Source organism: Carcharodon carcharias, chromosome 10 (assembly GCF_017639515.1).
Source record: "Carcharodon carcharias isolate sCarCar2 chromosome 10, sCarCar2.pri, whole genome shotgun sequence".
NCBI classification, from domain to species: Eukaryota; Metazoa; Chordata; class Chondrichthyes; order Lamniformes; family Lamnidae; genus Carcharodon; species Carcharodon carcharias.
Window position 1 is genome coordinate 109,763,476 of NC_054476.1, and position 22,014 is coordinate 109,785,489.

General features: G+C 42.9%; 1 protein-coding gene across 4 annotated transcripts in view; it reads left to right on the forward strand.

Moving 5' to 3' along the window:
* LOC121282773 (SH2B adapter protein 2-like) overlaps positions 1-22,014 on the forward strand; it is a 145,410-nt gene that overhangs the window by 16,121 nt on the left and 107,275 nt on the right. For 3 of the 4 annotated variants that reach the window (XM_041196541.1, XM_041196543.1, XM_041196544.1), the window contains exons 3-4: positions 3,756-4,076; positions 17,620-18,485. In XM_041196541.1, coding sequence (XP_041052475.1) covers positions 17,646-18,485 — 840 coding nt within the window. In that variant the 5' untranslated portion in view covers positions 3,756-4,076; positions 17,620-17,645. The remainder of the gene's footprint in view (positions 1-3,755; positions 4,077-17,619; positions 18,486-22,014) is intronic. The other variant, XM_041196542.1, reaches the window with a different exon arrangement.

Consider the following 22,014-nt stretch of genomic DNA (forward strand, 5'->3'; position numbering starts at 1 on the left):
ACTTGTCTTGGTGACCCAGTCTTCACTATTACAAATGTCCACTTAACTTGACTGCTTCCCCTCTCAAGCTATTTGTGTCTTTTTATTGTTTATGGAAGCTCACAGACTCCCATCCCCCACCATCACTCTCCACCTCTGGTTAATGCTGTAATCTTCACTTTACTGCACACTGGAGCCCTCGATCTCTGGGAAACCAATCGTTTCCACCATCCATTCTGTGAATAACATTTTCAGCTGCAGGATTTACTAGATGCTGTGTACAGGAAAACACTACTTGTGGTTCCCAGGGACAATATTCCCAACCCCCTCCCAGCTGGAAAATCTTAACACTCCATCTTTGGACCAATGGGTATTTGGTTACCACAAAACACAGATGTCCTTTTTATTCAATGTTATTGGGTACATGATGTGAAATATACCACACAATGTGATTTCTCAAGGTGTTGGTGTGGCTCAGTGGGTAGCACTCTTTCTCCTGGGTCAGAAGATCATGAATTCAAATCCCACTTTAGAGACTTGAGCATGTAATTGAGGTTGATGTTCCAATGCTGCATTGTTGGGAGGTGTCATCTTTTGGATGAGATATAATCCAGTGTAGCTTGGTTTAATTTCAAAGAATAACAGGTCTCTTAATCAATATGAACCCCTCAATCAACCCCCATACAGATTTTCTAATTATTTATTCTACTTCAGCTATTCCACGCACATTGCTGTGCACAAATTGTCTGACAAATTTCCCTGCAATACAATAGTGACTAAACCTCAAAGGTACTTCATTCAAAAGTATAAAATACATCAGGACATCTTGAAGTCATGAAAATGTTATAGAAATGCAAGTCTTTCTTTGTTGTCATTTGTTTGGGGTTTATTGTGTCATGTTTAGACCAAAGCTGTATTGGGAGCTGTGAATAATTGTGGAAATGATTTGATCCTAGACAATAGTGTGGAGCTAAGACACCATACTTCTGACTACGAACCTAGTCATTCTCGACTAAACTATTGTAAGGATGCAAAAATCTCTCTCAAGTTAACAGTGTCTTTAGCATCCTTTGAAAACAAGCTACTCATATGTAAGGACATTAAGAATGTATAATTCTTTCTTTCACTTAATAAATAGATCGGCAACATAGACATCTTTCTTTCTAGAATTTCAACTGTCTGTTGTAAACATTTGTAGATATGACTAAATCCAGCACTACTGAGGTTTCGCTGTCTCCAGAATCTTTTTCTTGATGTCTCTAGATGCTTTGGTCTAATGACATTAATCTCCATATGAAGCAATGACACAGGCTGCGTCTCTGCTGGTCATCACATAACCAGCCCATTTAAACACAGTTGTCGTTCTCCCCATATGTCACTTTTCCCATATATCAGACTTACTGAGGTAACTTACTCATGGCACATAAAATGTAGACTTGGGCTGTTAAATTGTGCAACAGATTTTGCATTAGGCTAATTACTTTCCAACATAAAAATTCAAACAAATGAAGCAAATCCCATTAAAGGAATTATGTGCGTTTTATACTGCAACAGAGTCATCGGCTTGGATTTTCACCTAATCAGGAAGACTTCACGGATCTCTACAAAAGGCAGGCAGAACCTACATGTGAAAGTCCCACCCCCATTTCCGATAGATCCAATTTTTACTAGCGGGGGCAGGGTGTGATTCACACATAAGGGAGACCTGGACTCAGCAGGGCCATTTGAACTTAGTGCTGAATTCAGACACACCCCATTTTCGTTGTTCCAATGGCTTCACCCATAGTATGGCAGTCACAGGTTGATGAAGTAGATGTAAATGTCTTGAAGAGTGAATAAGGTCTGTTTAACTGTCATGAAGTTTTTCAAATCCCTTGCTTTTTAAACTTAGAATCAAAGCTGTCAATGAGAATTTTAAAAACACTCTGCTGAGCTGTTTTGGTTGACAGGCTGTCTGGTGTAAGTTAGAGAAAAACACCATTTCAACAGTGTTCTTTGTTGGCATTTCCCAAGGGTTATTATTATTTCATTATGAAAGCTTAGCTGAGTGTTAAAAGCTAAAATGATCTCAGCAAGGGGTTCTGAGTTCACAGTTTAACAGACAGTTTAAAGAGAATACTAAAAGATTAGCTGTCTTTGATGTGGCTAATGAATAGAAATGTGTTTGTTTTTATAATGGATTAACCACCTGAGGAGATTTAAAAGCTTTCAATGGGTTCCATGAATGGGAGTTTTTTTCACTATCAAATGTATATGAGTGAGAGCTGTATTGGATTGTTATAAGTATTTTTTTTATCTCCACATGGCTCCTGAGGTCTGCCCATGACAGATACTGGGATTACTACGGAGATGGCATGGGCTTATGAGGGGACATGGGGGTATGGGTGGGGACATGAGTTGGCATGGAGGTGACCTGGGATTTTGAGATGCCATTGGGGTGAGGGTTAGAGAGCCTAACAGCTTCTAAAACAACAGGGATGAAGTCTCAGAGAACAGAGGCCTCCATGGCCACCTATGACCTGCTTCCAGGGCTGGCGGATCCAACTCCTGATCTGGACTCCCTGGAGTGAAAATTGGGCCTACTGGGCTCCTTCAAACCAAGGCAGTTCTGCTGAGTTGGGAAATTTCTGACTCGAGCTACCTGCCTCGGTGGCAAAAGTTCTGCCCATGGAGTCAGAGTCAACCTTAAAGGAGAAGTAGAGTGCTGGTGAAATAGTTAGAACTGGATCATTGGAACCATATGCATTTCTGCTCTATGTTACAGTAATCATAAGAGCATTGTCCTTCAGGGTATGCCCCATTATCTCTCCATTATGTTCCTCATGGAGGGCTCCAGTTATGCATTGTGAGATCCAGGAGCTGACCTCACACCATCCTGCAAAGCCAACTCACCAATATGCCATGGAACTCCTTGGACCTGGCACAGGAATTCTAGCACACCTGGTCAATTGGCCCACATATTTAACCCTTTAATTGGTGCAAACATCAGGGAAATGGTTATCTCCCTGACCCAGTTGGATTTCAGCTCAGCCACTTGTGGAAATTTTGCCATAAGTAGCTTCATTGCTGTATTGGCCTGGATTGTAACCCTACCTCACCCAGCATGAATGGTGTGTGGGAAGTGTCGATAGGAGGCCAACTAATTTCCTCTGAGATTTCAGTTTCACCACCTCTGTTTTGCCTTTGACAATTTTCAAGTCGGCCAAGGTTCCTCCTACAGGTAGGTAGGGGCCTGCTTTCAGTGCAGAGACCATCAGTCCCGCACCATAGTTTTATTTACTAGTTAGGGAAAGGCCACAAGGTGTAAAAGTCATCCTCTGAAACACTGCAGGAAGCATCAACCAACTGTCAATACTTTGTGAAAACTTCTCATGGGCCAGCAGGAACTGGAGAGCCCAACCTCACCCCTGACTCTCACAAAGGTGTTCTCTGCTGCCCACCCCAACACCCTGCCCCCTGCCTTGACCTGCCACTCATTGGCATTGGCTGCTGCAATTCTTGTTAAGTGCTGATGTTCTGCTGAGGGCCATTTCCTCGGATCCTTGACCTCCAAAGGCTCCTGTGCAAATTCCCATTGTGTCTTCTAGCCCCCGCATTATTCCCAGGCAGCAGACTGGCCTGGAATATTTAAATAAGGCTTGGTCCTTACCAGTAAACTCCCCACAGGATGTTCCCTCCTGCCCCACATCTCATGCCCTCTACATACTTCCAGCTACAGGCACATCACTCAAACACATTGCAACACACTCACTGCCCCTCTTTCCTCTCTCTTGCAGGACAAAGCGGCAAACATTAGGAGACAGAAGCAGACAACAGAAAGGGGAAAGGCACACCACTGCCGCTCTGCCTGAGCCCTTGCTGTTGCCTCTCAGCCAGTCAGCCCAGACTGCTGCCACCTAGGCTGAGGTGGTGCTGTCTGAAGCTGGGTTGTCAAGACCCAGAGCTGCTCCAAGTCATCCTGCAAGGCTATCTACAGTCTCCTGCAATGAAAGACATCAGCCTTCCAACAGCCATGCTGATTACCCCACTGGGGTAACACTATGTAGGAGCACTAGGCAAAGACACTGGCAAAACAAGAACTAAGGGAATGCACAAGGGTGAGTAATTCAGTTTTGTATTGGCACTGTTGCTAGATTAATACAGAATGTGTTTTTTTGTTTGTTTTATTGTTGGATTTTGGCCAAGAAAAGGGTGTGGTGATCTATAGTGGAGGATGGAAAGCTGGGGAATTGTGGAGAAATGATGTGGGGATGTACTCGGGGAACGCAGAGTCTGATGAGTTGCTCATGGATGGTGCATCGAGATTAATGGTGTCCCAGATGCCTCCTCCCTTCCTCTTACTTCTCCTCCCCTGAAGGCCTGGTGTCACAGGCTATGCGCTCATGAGATTCGGGTTGTGCAGAACACACCAGACAATTTTGAAGACACACTCCAGTGAGTGTTGCAGGGCTCCCCTTGACAGTCCAGGCAGCCCAACTGCTGTTTTAGAGTGCTGATGGTTTACTTCATGACATTTCTGGTCACAGCATGGCTCTCGATGCATAAGCACTCTCTACATGTGGTCAGCTGGTCGAGGGGAGTCATGAGCCACACAGAGAGGAGGCAGCAAGCAGCCACCTTTATTTTAAAAATTCATTCACAGGATGTGGGCTTCGCTGGTTGGGCCAGCATTTATTGCCCATCCCTAGTTACCCTTGAGAAGGTGGTGGTGAGCTGCCTTCTTGAGCTGCTGCCGTCCACGTGTAGGTGCATCATGTTTCATCATGGTTCAAAATATGGATGGAACAGTTAATTGGCACAGGATAAAGGTATCATGACTGCTGTAAGAAAAGCAGGAATTCACCAACATGATGTGCTCTCTGCATTTTTGCATGACAGCTGCATTTTAAGGGAATAGGTCCTTTGAGATTTAGTTACATCCTAATAAAGCCACATTCCTCCTCTCTGGTTAGAGAAAAGCTTATGAACGCTCCTCTCCTGGCATGCTGGCTTTCGGTGACCTACCTGTTGCAGTAATGCATGGAAAATTGTAAGATCTTGGTGATATCACTGACTCCAGCCTAGAAGGATCGGTTTGCATAGAAATTGAGAGCCATAGTCAACTTGACAGCCACTGGGAGTGCTGCCCTCATCCTGCTCTGTGGTTGCAGCTTCAGTTGGAAGAGGTGGCACAGTCATGGAGTAATTTATGGCACAGAAGGCCATTCGGTCCGTCAAGTTCATTTTGGCTCTCTGTGTAGCAGTCCGCTCAGTCCCACTACCGCCCCCCCACACCCCCCCACAACCCCCCGCTCTATCCCCGTAGCCCTGCTGGTTTATTTCCTACAAATGCCCCTCTTATGGAGCATAAACACTAGCAGAATAAGTTGGGCTGAATGGCCCATTTCTGTGCTGTACGTTCCATGTAGAACCTTACTCCCAGGCATTCAACTAGTTTCCTTGAGCAACCAATTTTTAAAACACTTTAAATATATTCTTGTTCCTTCCTCAAAACAAAATGCAATTTTAAGATTCAGTTTGGGAAAAGTCTATTGATGAGTGAATGCAACCAATCAGCGTGCTGACTAGTTTAGAGTCAGTGAAGTTTGACCTTCAAGCTCCAGGCTTTGAGTGATATTGTGTGAATTCAGTGTGAATAAACAGCCCTGATCAGACAAACAAACGAAAGGCAGGATAAAAGACATGATCACTGGTTTCCAGTAAATTTGTTATGATTTCAAACAGCTTTTGAATCTTGTAAATTGAAAAAAATGGCAAAATGTTGGAACCTGAAACTAAACCAGGAACTCCTGGAAACATTCAGCGAGTACTGAGGATAATTTTAATCTATCTCGTCCATCGGGAAACTAAAGGCCTCAGGTATGAGATTGGTGTCACACCCCATCCGATTTTACTTTACACTGATTTCAATGTGTCGGGTGTAATATGGAATTCTTGTTGTATTGTGCAATGAGGAACCTTATGAATGATTCTGTCATGATGTAAACTGTGATGGTTTTTACACATTAGCGTTGTCATTATCTCTCAATACCCAAGAATAATGTGAACAAGGCTTTGTACAAGTCTAACATAACCCCTTTGTTTTTCAGTTCTTTGTTTGCTTTTTTAGACTTTATTAACCTGTGTTGTTACTTTTCATGATTTGTGTCTCTACCCACAAATCCTTCTATTTCTCGACCCCATTTAGACACTTACTATATTTTCCAAGGAGTATGTGCTCTCTTTACTAAAATGTTTCACCTCACACTTATCTATATTGAAGTTCATTACATATCCACTTTGCAAGTTTATTAATAACTTCCTGGATTTTGTCACAGTTCTCTTTTTCTATATGAACTACACCCAGTTTCAGCGCCATCTGCAGATTTTGAAATTGCCCTTCTGATTCCTGAATCTAATTTGCTAATCCAAATGGTGAACATGATCATTTCTCTGGTTTATTTGCCAAAGACATTATTGGAAGCAAAGTCAGTACTTGGCAAATTCTCAGCAGAGTATTGCAAATATTTCAGTACTTTGGAACTGTTCTGTGATGCTGACACAAATTTAGCAGCACATGTCAAGGAATTCATAACATTGACCCTTTGGAATACAAATTCTGAGAATGTCAGACTCCACCCTGTTGGGATCATGCATTGTAACATAAAACACTGCAATTCACAGTGTTCCTCCATCTTGGATAAACAATCTGTCCCATATATTTTCCTGTTGAAAGCTCCTGTTCAACTGGCTCTCCGGTATATCTGATGTCCATGCTGATAGCTCGAATAACCACATTTTTGATATTACTCGGATCTCCTGTGTCCTGGATGACAAAGTTGAATCCTAGTGCCTCAAACTCAAAGGAAAATTGCTGTTACCTGTCTTTGATCTGTAAGATGTTAATCACTGTCCTCCTTAGCTATGGCAGCTGCTAAGAACTCAGCACTAATCCATCCATGCTTAGCACCTTGCTATGGTCTAGATGACATAATACATCCCCTAACTCCCACCCAACAGGCACCTTTAGGCTTTCTATCTGGGCAACACATTCACCCATGCAGATGGGTCCCTACACAGCTCATTGTCTTGAGTGCTGCCTTAGTACAGTTCTTTCTCCAAACCCTAAGCAGGCTTTTTTTGGGAGTACTGAAAAGTACAGTTTGTCAGTCATTAAGGGACGAGAGAAACACTTCCAATCATGCCTGATGACCGGATTGTAATCAACACTTCAGAATCATTGGGTAAATTTACACCACCTGGCAGAAATGAAAGTTGAGTAGGGTGCGAAGGATCCCTCTGATTCCAAATCTGTTGTCATTTACTTGTGGATGATCCCACTGATCCCACTTGGATTCCCTAATGTTCCTCAAGGTCTCTCAAAATTAATAATCTAATTTGTTATAGTGCTCAATTTGAAGAGACTTCAACCTTCAGTTTAATGGATCTCTTCTTTCCAGTATAAGTATCATAGACAATACTCTCAGAGACCTGAAATTCAATGGTGTGCCATCAATTTCTCTCAAATAAAATGGGTGCCAAAGCATCCAAAATTGTGTACCAGAAGTGCTGCCATCCATATTGGTGATGGCAGAACATGAGGCATTCCAGGGCCCATGCCTCAAACAGGCCTTAGGCCCTTTCAATAATGAATGCAGAATTCAAATGTAAGGATGACAGATGGAATGGTGAAAGTGCACCCTAAAATCATTGAGGTTTACTGCTAAGAAGCCATTCAGCCCATCACATCTGTTGCTGATTCTTCACTGGAATGTTCCAAAATTAAGAAGCACAAAAGGATTGTCCAGTAGATTCCTTGGTTTCTGATATTCCTCCAAATTTGGTTAATCTTCTGAAATGAGGAAGAAACGGTGACTCTACTGGGAATCTATTGTAGATCAGCTAACAGTAGGATGGAGATAGATATGTGAATATGATCAGAAATAATAGTGGTTCAATAATGAGTAGCTTTAATTATTCAAAGCTAAGCTGGGTAATTGGCTGAGTGAGGGCAGGATTTACTTTTGTTATAATGTTGGCAAATAGCCTATGGATATTCAACATGGGTGCACTCAGAATTAGCACCTAAATTAGGTATTAGGCTGCTACCATCACCATGAGAGTTCCTGACATTTGGCCTGAATTTTCACTCCCGGGTCACCAGTGCAGAATCAGGAAAATTCCCGGCTCTGCAAACCCGACCTGGGAAAAAGATGGTCAGATTTTCGTTCTGGGTGAAGGGGTGAAATGGGAGTCAGGCCCTCCACCTCGGGAACAGTTCGAAAACAGCACAAGGGCTGCTGAGTGTGGAGGCCAGATGGGTGGGGGAAAAAAGAGAATAGAACCAAAAACAGCCATCCAGCCCTCACATCTCACACACCCTCATCCCCCCCCGTCCCCTACACACTGCCCAAGACCCATCAGTGCCAATCCATGCCACCTCATGCTCCCCACCCACCTCCCAGAGCCCCTCATACCTTCCATACCAATCCCTGCCTCTCACCTACCCCCATAGCTCTTTATAGCTCCTATGCTGACTCATATCAACCCTCATGTCCTCACAAACTACCCATTGCCCTTACACCCCCATGCCAACTCACCCAGTAACCACCATGGACAGTCCTCAGGACCCATGCTGAGATTAAATAAAGTTCTTAAGTGTCTATTGATGGACTCACGATTTCAAAAAAACACTCATTGATAAAAAAATATTCACTACATTTAAATTCCTTTAATCCGCCATAAGAACAATCATTTGTATTTATATTCCTACTTCAATGACTTTATAAGCACTTGGTGATGCCAACATACGAATTAGGAGCAGGAGAAGGCCATTCAGCCCCTCGGGGCTGCTCCACCATTCAATAAGATTACGGCTGATCTGATTGTGGCCTCAACTCCACGTTCCCGCCAACCCCCGATAACCTTTGACTCCCTTGTTAATCAAGAATCTATCTACCTCTGTCTGAAAATTATTAATTGACCCTCCCTCCACTGCTCTTTGGGAAAGAGAGATTTACGACTCCCAGAGAGAAAATTTCTTCCCGTCTTAAATGGAGAACCCGTTATTTTTAAATTGTGTCCCCTTGTTCTAGTCTCTCCCACAAAGGGAAACATCCTTTCAACTTCCACCCCGTCAAGTCACTTCAGGATCTTATATGTTTCAATAAGATCACCCCTCAATCTTCCAAACTCCAATGGATACAGGCCCAGTCTGTCTTACCTCTCCTCATAAGATAACCAACTGCCCTATTCCAGTTATCAGTTCGGTGAACCTTCTCTGAACTGCTTCTAAACGCATTTATATCCTTTCTTAAATAAGGAGACCAAAACTATACACAGTGCTCCAGATGTGGTCTCACCAGCTGTAGCAAAACATCCCTACTTTTATATTCCATTCCCCTTGCAATAAGCGACAACATTCCATTTGCTGCTCTAATCACTTGATGTACCTGCACACTAACATTTTGTGATTCATGTATCGGGACACCCGGATTCCTCTGTACCTCAGAATTCTCTAATCTCCTTCCTTTTAAATAGCATACTGCTTTTCTATACTTCCTGTCAAAATAGACAAGTTCACATTTCCCACATTATACTCCAATCGCCAAATTTTTGCCCATTCACTTAACCTATCTCAAAGAATCACAGATTTTTTTTTTATTCATGGGATGTGGGTGTTGCTGGCTAGGCCAATATTTATTTCCCATCCCTAAATGCCCTTGAGAAGCTGGTGATGAGCTGCCTTCTTGAACTGCTGCAGTCCATGTGGCATAGATACACCCATAATGATGCTTGAGAGAAAGTTCCAGGATTTTGACCCAGTGACAGTGAAGGAATGGTGATATATTTCCAAGTCAGGGTGGTGAGTGACTTGGAGAGGAACTTCCAAGTATTGGTGTCCCATGTATCTGCTGCGCTTGTCCTTCTAGATGGTAATGGTCATGGGTTTGAAAGGTGCTGTTGAAGGAGCCTTGGTGAGTTCCTGCAGTGCATCTTGTAGATGGTACACACTGCTGCCACTGAATGTCAGTGGTTGGGGGGAGTGAATGTTTGTGGATCGGGTGCCAATCAAGTTGGCTGCTTTGTCCTTCTTGAGTATTGTTGGAGCTGCAGTAATCCAGGCAAGTGGGGAGTATTCCATCACAGTCCTGGCTTTTGTCTTGCAGATAGTGGGCAGGCTTTGGGGAGTCAGGAGGTGAGTTACTCACACTGCAGAATTCCTAGCCTCTGACCTGCTCTTGTATCCATCATATTTATATGGCTAATCCGGTGCAGTTTCTGGTCAATGGTAACCCCCAAGATGTTGATAGGGGAGGATTCAGTGATGGTAATGCCATTGGATGTCAAGTGGCGATGGTTAGATTCTCTCTGCTTGGAGCTGGTCATTGCCTAGCACTTGTGTGGCACGAATCACAGAATCACACAGTGCAGAAGCGGCTCTTCGAGTCTGCACTGACACGTGAGAAACACCTGACCTACCTATCTAATCCCATTTACCAGCACTTGGCCCATAGCTTTGAATGTTATGATGTGCCAAGTGCTCATCCAGGTACTTTTTAAAGGATGTGAGGCAACCCGCCTCCACCACCCTCCCAGGCAGTGCATTCCAGACCGTCACCACCCTCTGGGTAAAAAAGTTTTTCCTCACCTTTGACAAGGTCCCTCACGGCAGACTGGTACAGAAGGTAAAGTTGCACGGGATCAGAGGTGAGCTGGCAGGATGGATACAGAATTGGCTTGGTGATAGAAGACAGAGGGTAGCATTGGAAGGGTGCTTTTCTGAATGGAGAGCTGTGACTAGTGGAGTTCCGCAGGGATCAGTACTGGGACCTTTGCTGTTTGTGGTTTACGTAAATGATTTGGAGGAAAATGTAACTGGGCTAATTAGTAAGTCTGCAGATGACACCAAGGTTGGAGGAGTTGCAGATAGCGAAGAGGATTGTCAAAGGATACAACGGGATATAGATCGTTTGGAGACTTGGGCGGAGAAATGGCAGATGGAGTTTAATCTGGACAAATGTGAGGTAATGCATTTTGGAAGGTCTAATACAGGCAGGAATTGCACAGTAAATGGCCGAACCCTTAAATGCATCGACGGGCAGAGGGATCTGGGTGTACAGGTGGCAACGCAGGTGGATAAGGTAGTCAGGAAGGCATATGGCATGCTTGCATTCATTGGCAGGGATATTGAGTATAAAAGCTGGGAAGTCATGCTGCAGCTGTATAGAACCTTGGTTAGGCCACACTTGGAATATTGCATGCAATTCTGGTCACCACATTACCAGAAGGATATGGAGGCATTGGAGAGAGTGCAGAGGTGGTTTACCAGGATGCTGCCTGGTCTGGAGATTATTAGCTATGAGGAGAGGTTGGAGAAACTCGGATTGTTCTCACGAGAGTGATGGAGATTGAGGGGCAACTTGATAGAAGTTTACAAAATTATGAGTGGCATGGACAGAGCAGATAGTCAGAAGCTTGTTCCCCAAGGTGGAAGAGTCAATTACTAGGGGATATAGATTTAAGGTGAGAGGAGAAAACTATAAAGGTGATGTGCGGGGCAAGTGCTTTTCGCAGAGGGTAGTGAGTGTCTGGAATTCGCTGCCAGAGGAGGTGGTGGAAGCAGGTACGATAGTGGTGTTGAAGAGGCAGCTTGACAAGTACATGAATAGGATGGGAATAGAGGGATACGGACCCCGGAAGTGCAAAATGTTTAAGTTGACGGGCAATATGATCGGCGCAGGCTTGGAGGGCCGAAGGGCCTGTTCCTGTTCTGTACTTTTCTTTCTTCTCACTTCCCCCCTAAACCTCTTGCCCCTTACCCTGAACTTGTGTCCCCTCATGACCGACCGTTCAACTAAGGGGAACAGCTGCTCCCTATCCACCCTGTCCATGTCCCTCATAATCTTGTACACCTCGATCAGGTCGCCCCTCAGTCGTCTCTACTCCAATGAAAACAACCCAAGTCTATCCAACCTCTCTTCATAACTTAAATGTTTCATCCCAGGCAACATCCTGGTGAGTCTCCTCTGCACCCCCTCCAGTGCAATCACATCCTTCCTATAATGTGGCGAACAGAACTGCACACAGTACTCCAGCTGTGGCCTCACCAGGGTGCTATACAACTCCAACATGACCTCCCTACTTTTGTAATCTATGCCTTGATTGATAAAGGCAAGTGTCCCATATGACTTTTTCACCACCCCAGTAACATGCCCCTCCGCATTCAGAGATCTATGGACACACACACCAAGGTCTCTTTGTTCCTCAGAACTTCCTAGTGCATGCTGTTCATTGAATACTTCCTTGTTCCTTGCCATGTGTCAGCTCAAGCCTGGATATTGTCCAGGTCTTACTGCATTTGGACATTGGCTGCTTCAGTATCTGAGGAATTGCAAATGGTGCTGAACATTGTACAATCCTCAGTGAACATCCCCATTTCTGACCTTATGATGGAAGGAAGGTCATTGATGAAGCAGCTGAAGATGGTTGGGCCAAGGACACTACCCTAAGGAACTCCTGCAGCAATGTCGTGGGACTGAGATGATTGACCTCCAACAACCACAACTATCTTCCCTTGTGCTCAGTATGACACCAACCAATGGGGAGTTTTCCCCCTGATTCCCATTAACTCCAGTTTTGCATGGGTTCCTTGATGCCACACTCAGTCAAATGTTGCCTTGATGTCAAGGGCAGTCACTCTCACCTCACTCGCCTCTGGAGTTCAACTCTTTTGTCCATGCTTGAAGTGTGGGTGTAATGAAGTCAGGAGCTGAGTGTCCCTGGCAGAATCCAAACTGAGCATCAGTGGGCCGGTAATTACTAAACAAGCACTGCTTGAAAGCACTGTTCATGATCCCTTCCATTACTTTACTGATGATTGAGAGTAAACTGATGGGGCATTAATTGGCTGGATTGGATTTGTCCTGCTTTTTGTGTACAGGACATACCTAGGCAATTTTCCACATAGCCGGATGCCAGTGTTGTAGCTGTACTGGAACAGCTTGGCTAGGGGCGCAGCAAGTTCTGGAGCACAAATCTTCAGTACTATTGCTGGAATATTGTCAGGGCCCATAGCCTTTGCAGTATCCAGTGCCTTCAGTTGCTTTTTAATATCACCTGAAGTGAATCGAATTGGCTGAAGACTGGCATCTGTGATGCTGAGGGCCTCCGGAGGAAGTTACAGCAAAGAAGAATGCCACTTGGCCCATTGTTTCTGCACTGGCTCTCTAACTGAATTCAACATAATCTCATTGCTCTTGTATTCCATGCCCCTATTAATAAAGCCCAGGATACTGTATGCTTTATTAACTGCTCTCTCAACCTATCTTGACACCTTCAATGACATATACATAAACACCCAGATCCCACTTCTCCTGCACCTCCTTTACAATTGTATCCTTTTATTTTATATTGGGCAGGATTTTGTGGCTCCACCAGAAATTTATGACTACTTTGTTTCCTGTTAGCTAACCAAGCATCTATCCATGCTAATATGTTACCCCCTACACCATGAGCTCCTGTTTTGCATAGTAATCTTTGATGTGGCACTTGTCAAGTGCCTTCTGGAAATCTAAGTACAGCACACCATAGGTTCCCCTTTCAAAAACAAAAATACCCGTAAAAACTCAGTCTGGCGGTATCGGTGGAGAGGAACACAGTTGATGTTTCGAGTCTGCATGACTCTCCAACAGAACTAATTAAAAATAGAGAAGGGATGAAATATAAGCTGGTTTAAGGGGGGAGGGGTTGGGATAAGAAGAGTTAGGTAGAGGGCCAGTGATAGGTGGAGATAACCAAAGGATGTCACAGACAAAAGGACAAAGAGGTGTTGAAGGTGGTGTTATTATCTAAGCAATGTGCTAATTAAGGGTAGAAAACAGGACAAGCAAGGTACAGATCGCCCTGGTGGGGTGGGGTGAAGGAGTCGAAAAAGGCTAAAAGGTAGAGATAAAACAATGGATGGAAATATGTTTAAAAATAATGGAAATAGGCCTTCAACACCTCTTTGTCTTTTGTCTGTGACATCTTTTGGTTATCTCCACCTATCACTACCTGGCTCTTCTTGTCCCCCACCTTAAACCAGCTTATATTTCACCCCTTCTCCATTTATAATCAGTTCTGTTGAGGAGTCATGCAGACTCAAAACGTCAACTGTGCTCCTCTCTACCGATGCTGCCAGACCTACTGAGTTTTTCCAGGTATTTGTTTTTGTTTTGGATTTTCAGCATCCGCAGTTCTTTGCTTTTATATAGGTTCCCCTTTATCCACCTTATTTGTTACTTCCTCAAAGCACTCCAATAAATTAGTCAAACACGATTTCCCTCTCACAAAGACATGTTGACTCTGCCTGATTGCACTGAGGTTTTCTAAGCGCCCTGCTCTAACTTCCTTAACAATAGCTTCCAGTATTTTCCCTATGACAGATGTTAAGTTAGCTGGCCTGTATTTTCCTGCTTTCTGTCTCCCTTCTTTCTTGAATAGAGGAGTCACATTCACTATTTTCCAATCTGATGGGACCTTTCTAGAATCTAGGTAATTTTGGGAAATTGAAACCAATGTATCTGCTATCTCAGCAGCCACTTCTTTTCAGACTCTAGGATGAAGTCCATCAAGATCTGGGGACTTGTCAGCTTTAAGTTCTAATAATTTTCTTAGTAATTTTTCCCTGGTGGTTGTGGTTGTTTTAAGCTCCCCTCTCTCTTTCACCTCCTGATTCACAATTATTTCTGGGATGATATTTGATCCTCTACAGTGAAGACAGAAACAAAATATCTGTTCAATTCATCCACCATTTCCTTATTTTCCATTATTAATTCCCCACTCTCACTTTCTAGAGGACCAATGCTCACTTTACTTTTTTTCATTTTTAAATACCTGTAGAAACTCTTTCTATTTGTTTTTATATTTCTAGCCATCTTTCTCTCCTACCATATGTCTTCATGCCCTCATAATTGCTCTTAGTTAAGTTTAAAACCTAGTCTTGGGTCCATTCCTCTCACCCTCAAACTAATTGTGAAATTCAATTATATTATGATCACTGCCTTCTCTATCAGGTCATTAATTAACCCTGCCTCATTGCATATTACCAGATCTAGAATAGTTTGCACTTTGGTGCTCGGATGTGCTGCTTTAAAAGACTGTCCTGAAAACACTATGAACTCCTCAACCAGGCTACCTTTGCCAATCTGATCTGTCCAATCTATATGTCATTTAAAGTCACTCATGATTATCGCGTACCTTTCTCACAAATCTTCATTATTTTTTCCTGTATACCCTGTCCTACAGTGTGGTTACTGTTAAGAGGCCTACATAAATCACCCCCACAGGTGACTTTTCACCTTTACTATTTCTCATCGCTACCCAAACTGATTCTACATCTTCTTGATCTCCAGAACTAAGGCAATATCTCCCTACTGTTCCAATGTCACCCTTAATTAATAGATCTACCCCTACACTAGTCAATCAAACTGTGAAATGACAGGAATCTCAGTGTGATGATGGTAGGTTGTGAAATCATTCATGCAGCACTAATCTTGTAATGCTAACCCTCAGGCTAATGTCAACAACCAGAGTGAAATACCAAGCACTGTACTTTTTCAACACGTAGACAATTTTTTTTCCAATATGTAAATAACAGGAGGTTTAAATGCCTTAACATCTTGACAACTCCCTTCGGCAGCTCCCTTGATAGCTCCCTTTGACAGTTCCAATGAGCTTCACAGTTTCAATGAGCTTAATATTTCCCATGTGTTTATCTACTTTTTATGCACATTCATGTCCACTTTTAACAATCCCAGACAGTACCTGACCTCTCCCAAAGGGCACTTGACCTCTCTCAAAGGTGTCCTGGGACCATGTCCAAAAGGGTCCCTTATCTCTCCAAAGAACTCCACTAACTTTAGACCTTCTCCTACCAGGTCTGATATGCACACATTGTATTTCCCACTCCCTCCTTGTGAAACTCAGACCTGACTGAAAGCAGCTGCACTTTTTAACATGTGCAGCTGCCTCCATGAACCATGGATGTGCAAAGTTTGACCCACCCCCATCACCCCAATCCACTGCCCCCGACTGCAAAAATGGCAGGGGCCGGGTTCTGGGGAGTGACTTCCAGGTTCGGGCCTCTGGAGCCATTTTCACAAACTCTGTGAAAATTCAGGCCTCAGTGCAGGAGGGGGTTAATAAAGAGATGAGGTAGAGAATGATATATCCAGAACAATACTACCAGTGTAAAAATGGCAACGAGCCCTAGCCTACAATTCATGTTCTGGCTTTGGAGGTGAGTAAAAGACAGCATTGAGAATGATAGTGTGTTAAAGAGAAAATGGGTCATGCTGGCCTTAATAAGAAAATCTCCTGTCATCCTGAACGTTCTTTACTCCATCAAACTCGAACACACCCTGCTCTGACTCTGGACTTGCATTGTCAGCAGGGAAGTAACTATTTCCTGTTTCATTTATTTTAAAAATGTGTTGTGTAATGGCTGACTGTTATGTTCCCATAAATATAAAATATATATGAACTAATATGTACTAATCATTGGTCAACATACTTTAAATCTTAACATATTCCTTTTTTTGCTTAGTTAGACTATATCTCACCCACATGGTCCTCTAACTGAGATACAACACATTCACCCAGCTTGTGACTGATCTTGAATAATGTCATGTGAATCAGTGAGCGTAGAGAGAATTGGTGGCCTGTTCCATTTTGGTCCTGGCTGAAAAAGGCATTGGAGGTAGAGATTATAATAGCAAATCTTCACAGAGAGAGGAACAGAAGCTGACCTGAATGTGAGTGATGTGGAGTGAAGTTGCTGTTTAATGCTGTGGGTTTCAGTTCATTCAGCCAGTGAATTATCTTTCATTTGCCCATTGTGTGGTGACCTGAGCATTCTATTTTCTTTTCAATTCTCTCTGCTGTTTCAAGCATTGGAGTGGCTTCTGATTCATTTGGTTAATATTTACAACGAGTGACCACTAAAGCTTGTTTAGTCACAGTATGGTGAGACCCACATGGTAAAGCCATTTCTTGAAGTCTAACTCGTTTCAGAGTTTGACTTTTTACTAAAAAAGGGAAGAGGTTTTGTTCAAAGTTGATGCTAGAAACCTTTAGAATTTGATGCTTTACTAATTTGGCAAAAGGACTAGGAAAAATGAGGAAATGCCTTTAATTATGCCTGAAAAACTGATGGAAACAGATTCAATAGTAACCTTCAAAAAAGAATGGGATATAAATCTGGAATGTAAGGCTAGTTTCAGTAATGGAGACCATGACAACTATCATCGATTGTTGTAAAAACCGACCTGGTTCACTAATATCCTTTAGGGAAGGAAATCTGCCATCCTTATCTGCTCTGGCCTACATGTGACTCCATACCAACAGCAATGTGGTTGATTCTTAAATGCCCTCTGAAATGGCCAAGCAAGCCACTCAGTGTAAGGGCAATTAGATATGGGTAATAAATACTGGCCTTGCCAGCAATACCCAAATTCCATGAATAAAGGAAAGAATGATACAATGGGCAGGATCTTGGTTCTGAAATTTAATGGTTGCACAACATTTCTGGATGAACAATGTGTTGGTTTGTTTTTGTGCTTATTGTAAGATTGCCAATATTAGAGGTAACAAAAAGTTTTTTTTTCTCCCCTTGTACAGCTTAATTGGGCTTCAGTGAATTCGCCATGAATGGTGATTCTGAAAGTCAGGATTCTTTACAGCAAGTTCCAGACTGGAGGGAGTTTTGCGAGGTGCAGGCACGAGCTGCTGCGACTGAATTTGCCAAGAAATTTCGGATATTTATAAGTGAAAATCCCCATTACGAGTGCCCGGGAATAGAGACTACTTTCTCACAACACTTTGCTTCCCATTTTGTGGAGTACTTTGCTTTGGAGGTGAACAGGCCATATCTGTCAGACTCCCCGACCAAATATAACATTGCTCCGTTCTCAGACATCCAGAATTGTCAGCTGCCTTACAGTAAAGAAACTCTCCAGAGAAAAGAGAAGAATTCAGATTCCCTCGAGAGTATAGACAACACTTCGAACTCAAGCAGGTACCTGAGGCAGGCACAGGTTTGGAACATGTCCAATTTTGGCCACTCCCGGAGTTCGGAGGACGTTTCTGGCAGACCAAAGTTTAAGAAAGGGTTTTCTCTGCGGAACATGAGCATGTGCATGGTCGATGGGATGAAAGAAATTTTACAATGGAGGTCCTCGGCAGAACCGCTACTGGATGCTGGGCAGAGCAGGAGACCCGAGGGTGAAGACTTCTCAGGGGATAAACTGGAAAGCGAGGTCCATGACAAATGGAGCCACAAACTAGAACGTTTACGTTTGACACGGTCATCATCTGCTAAAGTGGAACTACTGGACATCCAAAGAGAAGGCATGTTGAGGTACATGGTGGCTGATGACACTAACTGCATGAGCAGTACACAATGGCAGAAGTGTCGACTGTTGCTACGAAAAGCTGTGAGACTGGAGGGAGAACGATTCCTCTTGGAATTTTATGTACCGCCAAAGGTAAGATCAGAGACTTTTACCACCAAGATCCTGGCAGTGCAAGAACTAGAAGAAGCCCACCTTAAAGGTACAGCACAGTTTCACCCAAATGATACATGGGATTAAAGGGTTAAATTAGGCGGATGGGTTGCTTAAACTTGCCTTGTATTCTTTGAGCCTAGAAGGTTGAGGCTTAATCTGATCGAGGTGTTTAAAATGATGAAGACGATTGATGGGGTGGATTTGCTCTGATGGGGATTCTAGAACAAGGGCACTATGTTAAAATTAGAGCTGGCCATTCAGCAGTGAAATCAGGAAGTACTTTTCTCACAGACTATGGTAGAAAGCTGATTCTCCATGGAAAGGTTATGGATGCTGGGGAACAATTTTCGAGACGGAAGTTAATAGAATTTTAGATAAGAGTATGAAGGGAAGTGGAGCAAAGGCAGGTAAATGAAGCTGAGGTATTATAGATCAGCCATGATCTAACTGAATGGTGGAACAGGCTCAAGGGGCTGAATGGCTCCTCCTGTTCCTATGCCATGACTGGCTGTGATAGTTGTGGATAATTATTGAATTATATCCATGTGTCCTTTTTGAAATATACAGACAAATATCAAGGGACAAATCTGACCAGAAGGATAAATGGTGAGGAAAATGGAAACACTCTCAGGAATAAGAACATTAGAAATAGGAGTGGAATAGACCATATAGCCCCCCGAGATTGCTCCACCATTCAATACAAACTTGGGCTTCAACTCTACTTTCCTGTCCACTCCCCATATCCCTGATTCCGTGAGAGACCAAAAATCTGTCTATCCCAGCCTTAAATATATTCAATGATGGAGCATTCACAACCATCTGAGATGAAAAATTCCAAAGATTCATGACCCTTTCAATGAAAAAATTTCTCCTTGTATCAGTCCTAAATGATCAGCCCCTTATCCTGAGACTGTGCCCCTTGTTCTAGACTCCCCAGCCAGGGGAAACAACCTCTTAATAGCTATCCTGTCAAGCCCCTTCATAAGAAGAACATAAGAAATAGGAGTAGGAGTAGGCCATTCATCCTCTCGCCTGCTCGCTATTCAGTAAGATCATGGTTGACCTGACTGTGGCATTAACTCCACTTTCCTGCCTGTCCCCTATAACCCTTGGCACCCTTGTTAATCAAAAATCTGTCTAACTCAGCCCTGAATATATTCAATAACCCAGCCTCAGATGCTCTCTGAAGAAGACAATTCCTGCACTTACAACCCTCCAAGAGAAATTTCTTTTCATCTCCATCTTAAATGGAAGACCTCTTATTTTTAAACAGTGCCCTTGAGTTCTAGATTCTCCCTGGGGCTGGCGCCAAAATCTTCTCAGCATCCACCCTGTCAAGCCCCCTTAGAATCTTTTATGTTTCCATAAGGTCGCCTCTCATTCTTCTAAACTCCAATGAGCATAGACCGAACTTGCTCAACCTTTCCTCATAAGACAAAATCCTCATCTCAGAAATCAGCCTATAGGGAACCTTCTTTGAACTGCTTCCAATGCAAGAATAACTCTCCTTAAATAAGGGGACCAAAACTGAATATATTGCTTTAGGTGCAGTCTCACCAACTGGGAGGTCTTGCACAGTTGTAGCAAGACTTCCATACTTTTATACTTGATTTCCTCTGCAATAAAGGTCAACATTCCATTTGCCTTCCTAATTACTTGCTGTACCAGCATGCTAACTTTTAGTGGTTCATGCACAAGGACACCCAGATCCCTCTGTACCGTAGCATTCTTCTGTCTCTCTCCATTTAAATAATATTCTGCTTTTTCAGTCTTCCTGCCACAGTGGACAACCTCATAATTTCCCACATTATACTCCATCTGCCAATTTTTTGCCAAGTCATTTAAACTACCTATGTCACTTTGCAGACTCTTTGTATTCTCCTCACAACTTACTTAATCTTGATTGTTACAATAAGATCAGCTCTCATTCTTTTAAATTGCAGAGGACAGCCCTCTCATCCGAAGGACCAATTTAGTGAACCTTCATTTTCAATGCAATAAATATTTCCTTAAATATGGAAACCAAAATTGTACCCAGTACTCCAGGTGTGGTCTCAAAGGTCCATACAACTGTAGCAAGGTTTCTTTATTCTTATATTCCAATCCCCTTGCCATGAAGAGCAACATGCTACTTGCTTTCCTAATTGCTTGCTGTATCTGCATTCTAACTTTTTGTGTTTCTTATATGAGTATGAAAGCACCCAAGTCTCTCTGAACACTAACATTTACAAGTTTCACACCTTTTAAAAAATGTTCTACTTCTCTATTCTATGGCCAAAGTGAAAAACCTCACACCTTCTCACATCATACTCCACCTGTCACCTTGCCCACTCACTTAACCTGTTAATATCTTGTAGTGACCTCCTCACAGCTTGCATTCTCATCTACCTTTGTATCTTCGGCAAACTTAGAAATGTTACTGTCTCTTTGTCTGAGTCATTATTATAGATTGTAAATAGCTGAGGCCCCAGCAGTGATCCTAACGGCACTGCACTGGTCAAAACATGTCAACTTGAAAATGCCCCATTTATCCCTACTCTCCGTTTCCTGTCCCTTAAATGACCCTCTGTATCACCCCTAACTTCATGAGCCCTTATCTTGTGTATTAACCTTTTGTGTGGCACCTTATCAAATGCTTTTTGGAAATCCAAGTATACTATATCTCTGAAGGAAAATCAAACAGGCTTGAAATGTTAACTCTTTCTCTCTCCACAGATGCTGCCAGGCCTGCTGAGTTTTTCCAGCATTTTTTGTATTTACAATATCGACTGGTTCCGCTTTATCTATCCTACTAGTCACTTCCTCAAAAACTTTAATAAATTTGTCAAGCAAGATTTCGCTTTCGTAAAACCATGCTGACTTGTTCTAATCATACTATGCCTTTCTCAGTGTATTGTTAAGGCTTCCTTAATAATAGATTCCACCACTTTCCTGATGACTGATGTCAGGCTAACTGGCCTGTAGTTCCCAGTTTTCTCTTTCCCTCCTTTCTTGAATAATGGAGTTACATTTGTAAAATTCCAATCTGCTGGGACTATTCCAGAATCTAGGGAATTTTGGAAAATCATACATTATCTCTGCATCTATCTTCTTTGGAACCTTAGGATGTAGACCGTCAGATCCCAGGGATTTGTTGTATTTTAGTCCCTTTAGTTTCTCCAGTACTTTTTCTCCAATACCTTTTATATTTTCCTTTACCTTATTCTTTATTAGCTTAATTTCCTCACTCTTATTAGCCCCTAGGTTACCCTCTATTTCTGGTATGTATCTTGTGTCTTCTACTGTGAGGATAGACACAATATATTTATTCAATGTTTCTGCCATTTTCTTATTCTCCATGATAATTTCTCCTGTCTCTGCTTCTAAGGAACCAACAAGTAACTTGCCTCCTGACTCCCCAAAGCCTGTCTACCATCTACAAGGCACATGTCAGGAGTGTGATGGAATACTCCCCACTTGCCTGGATGAGTACAGCTCCCACAGCACTCAAGAAGCTTGACACCATCCA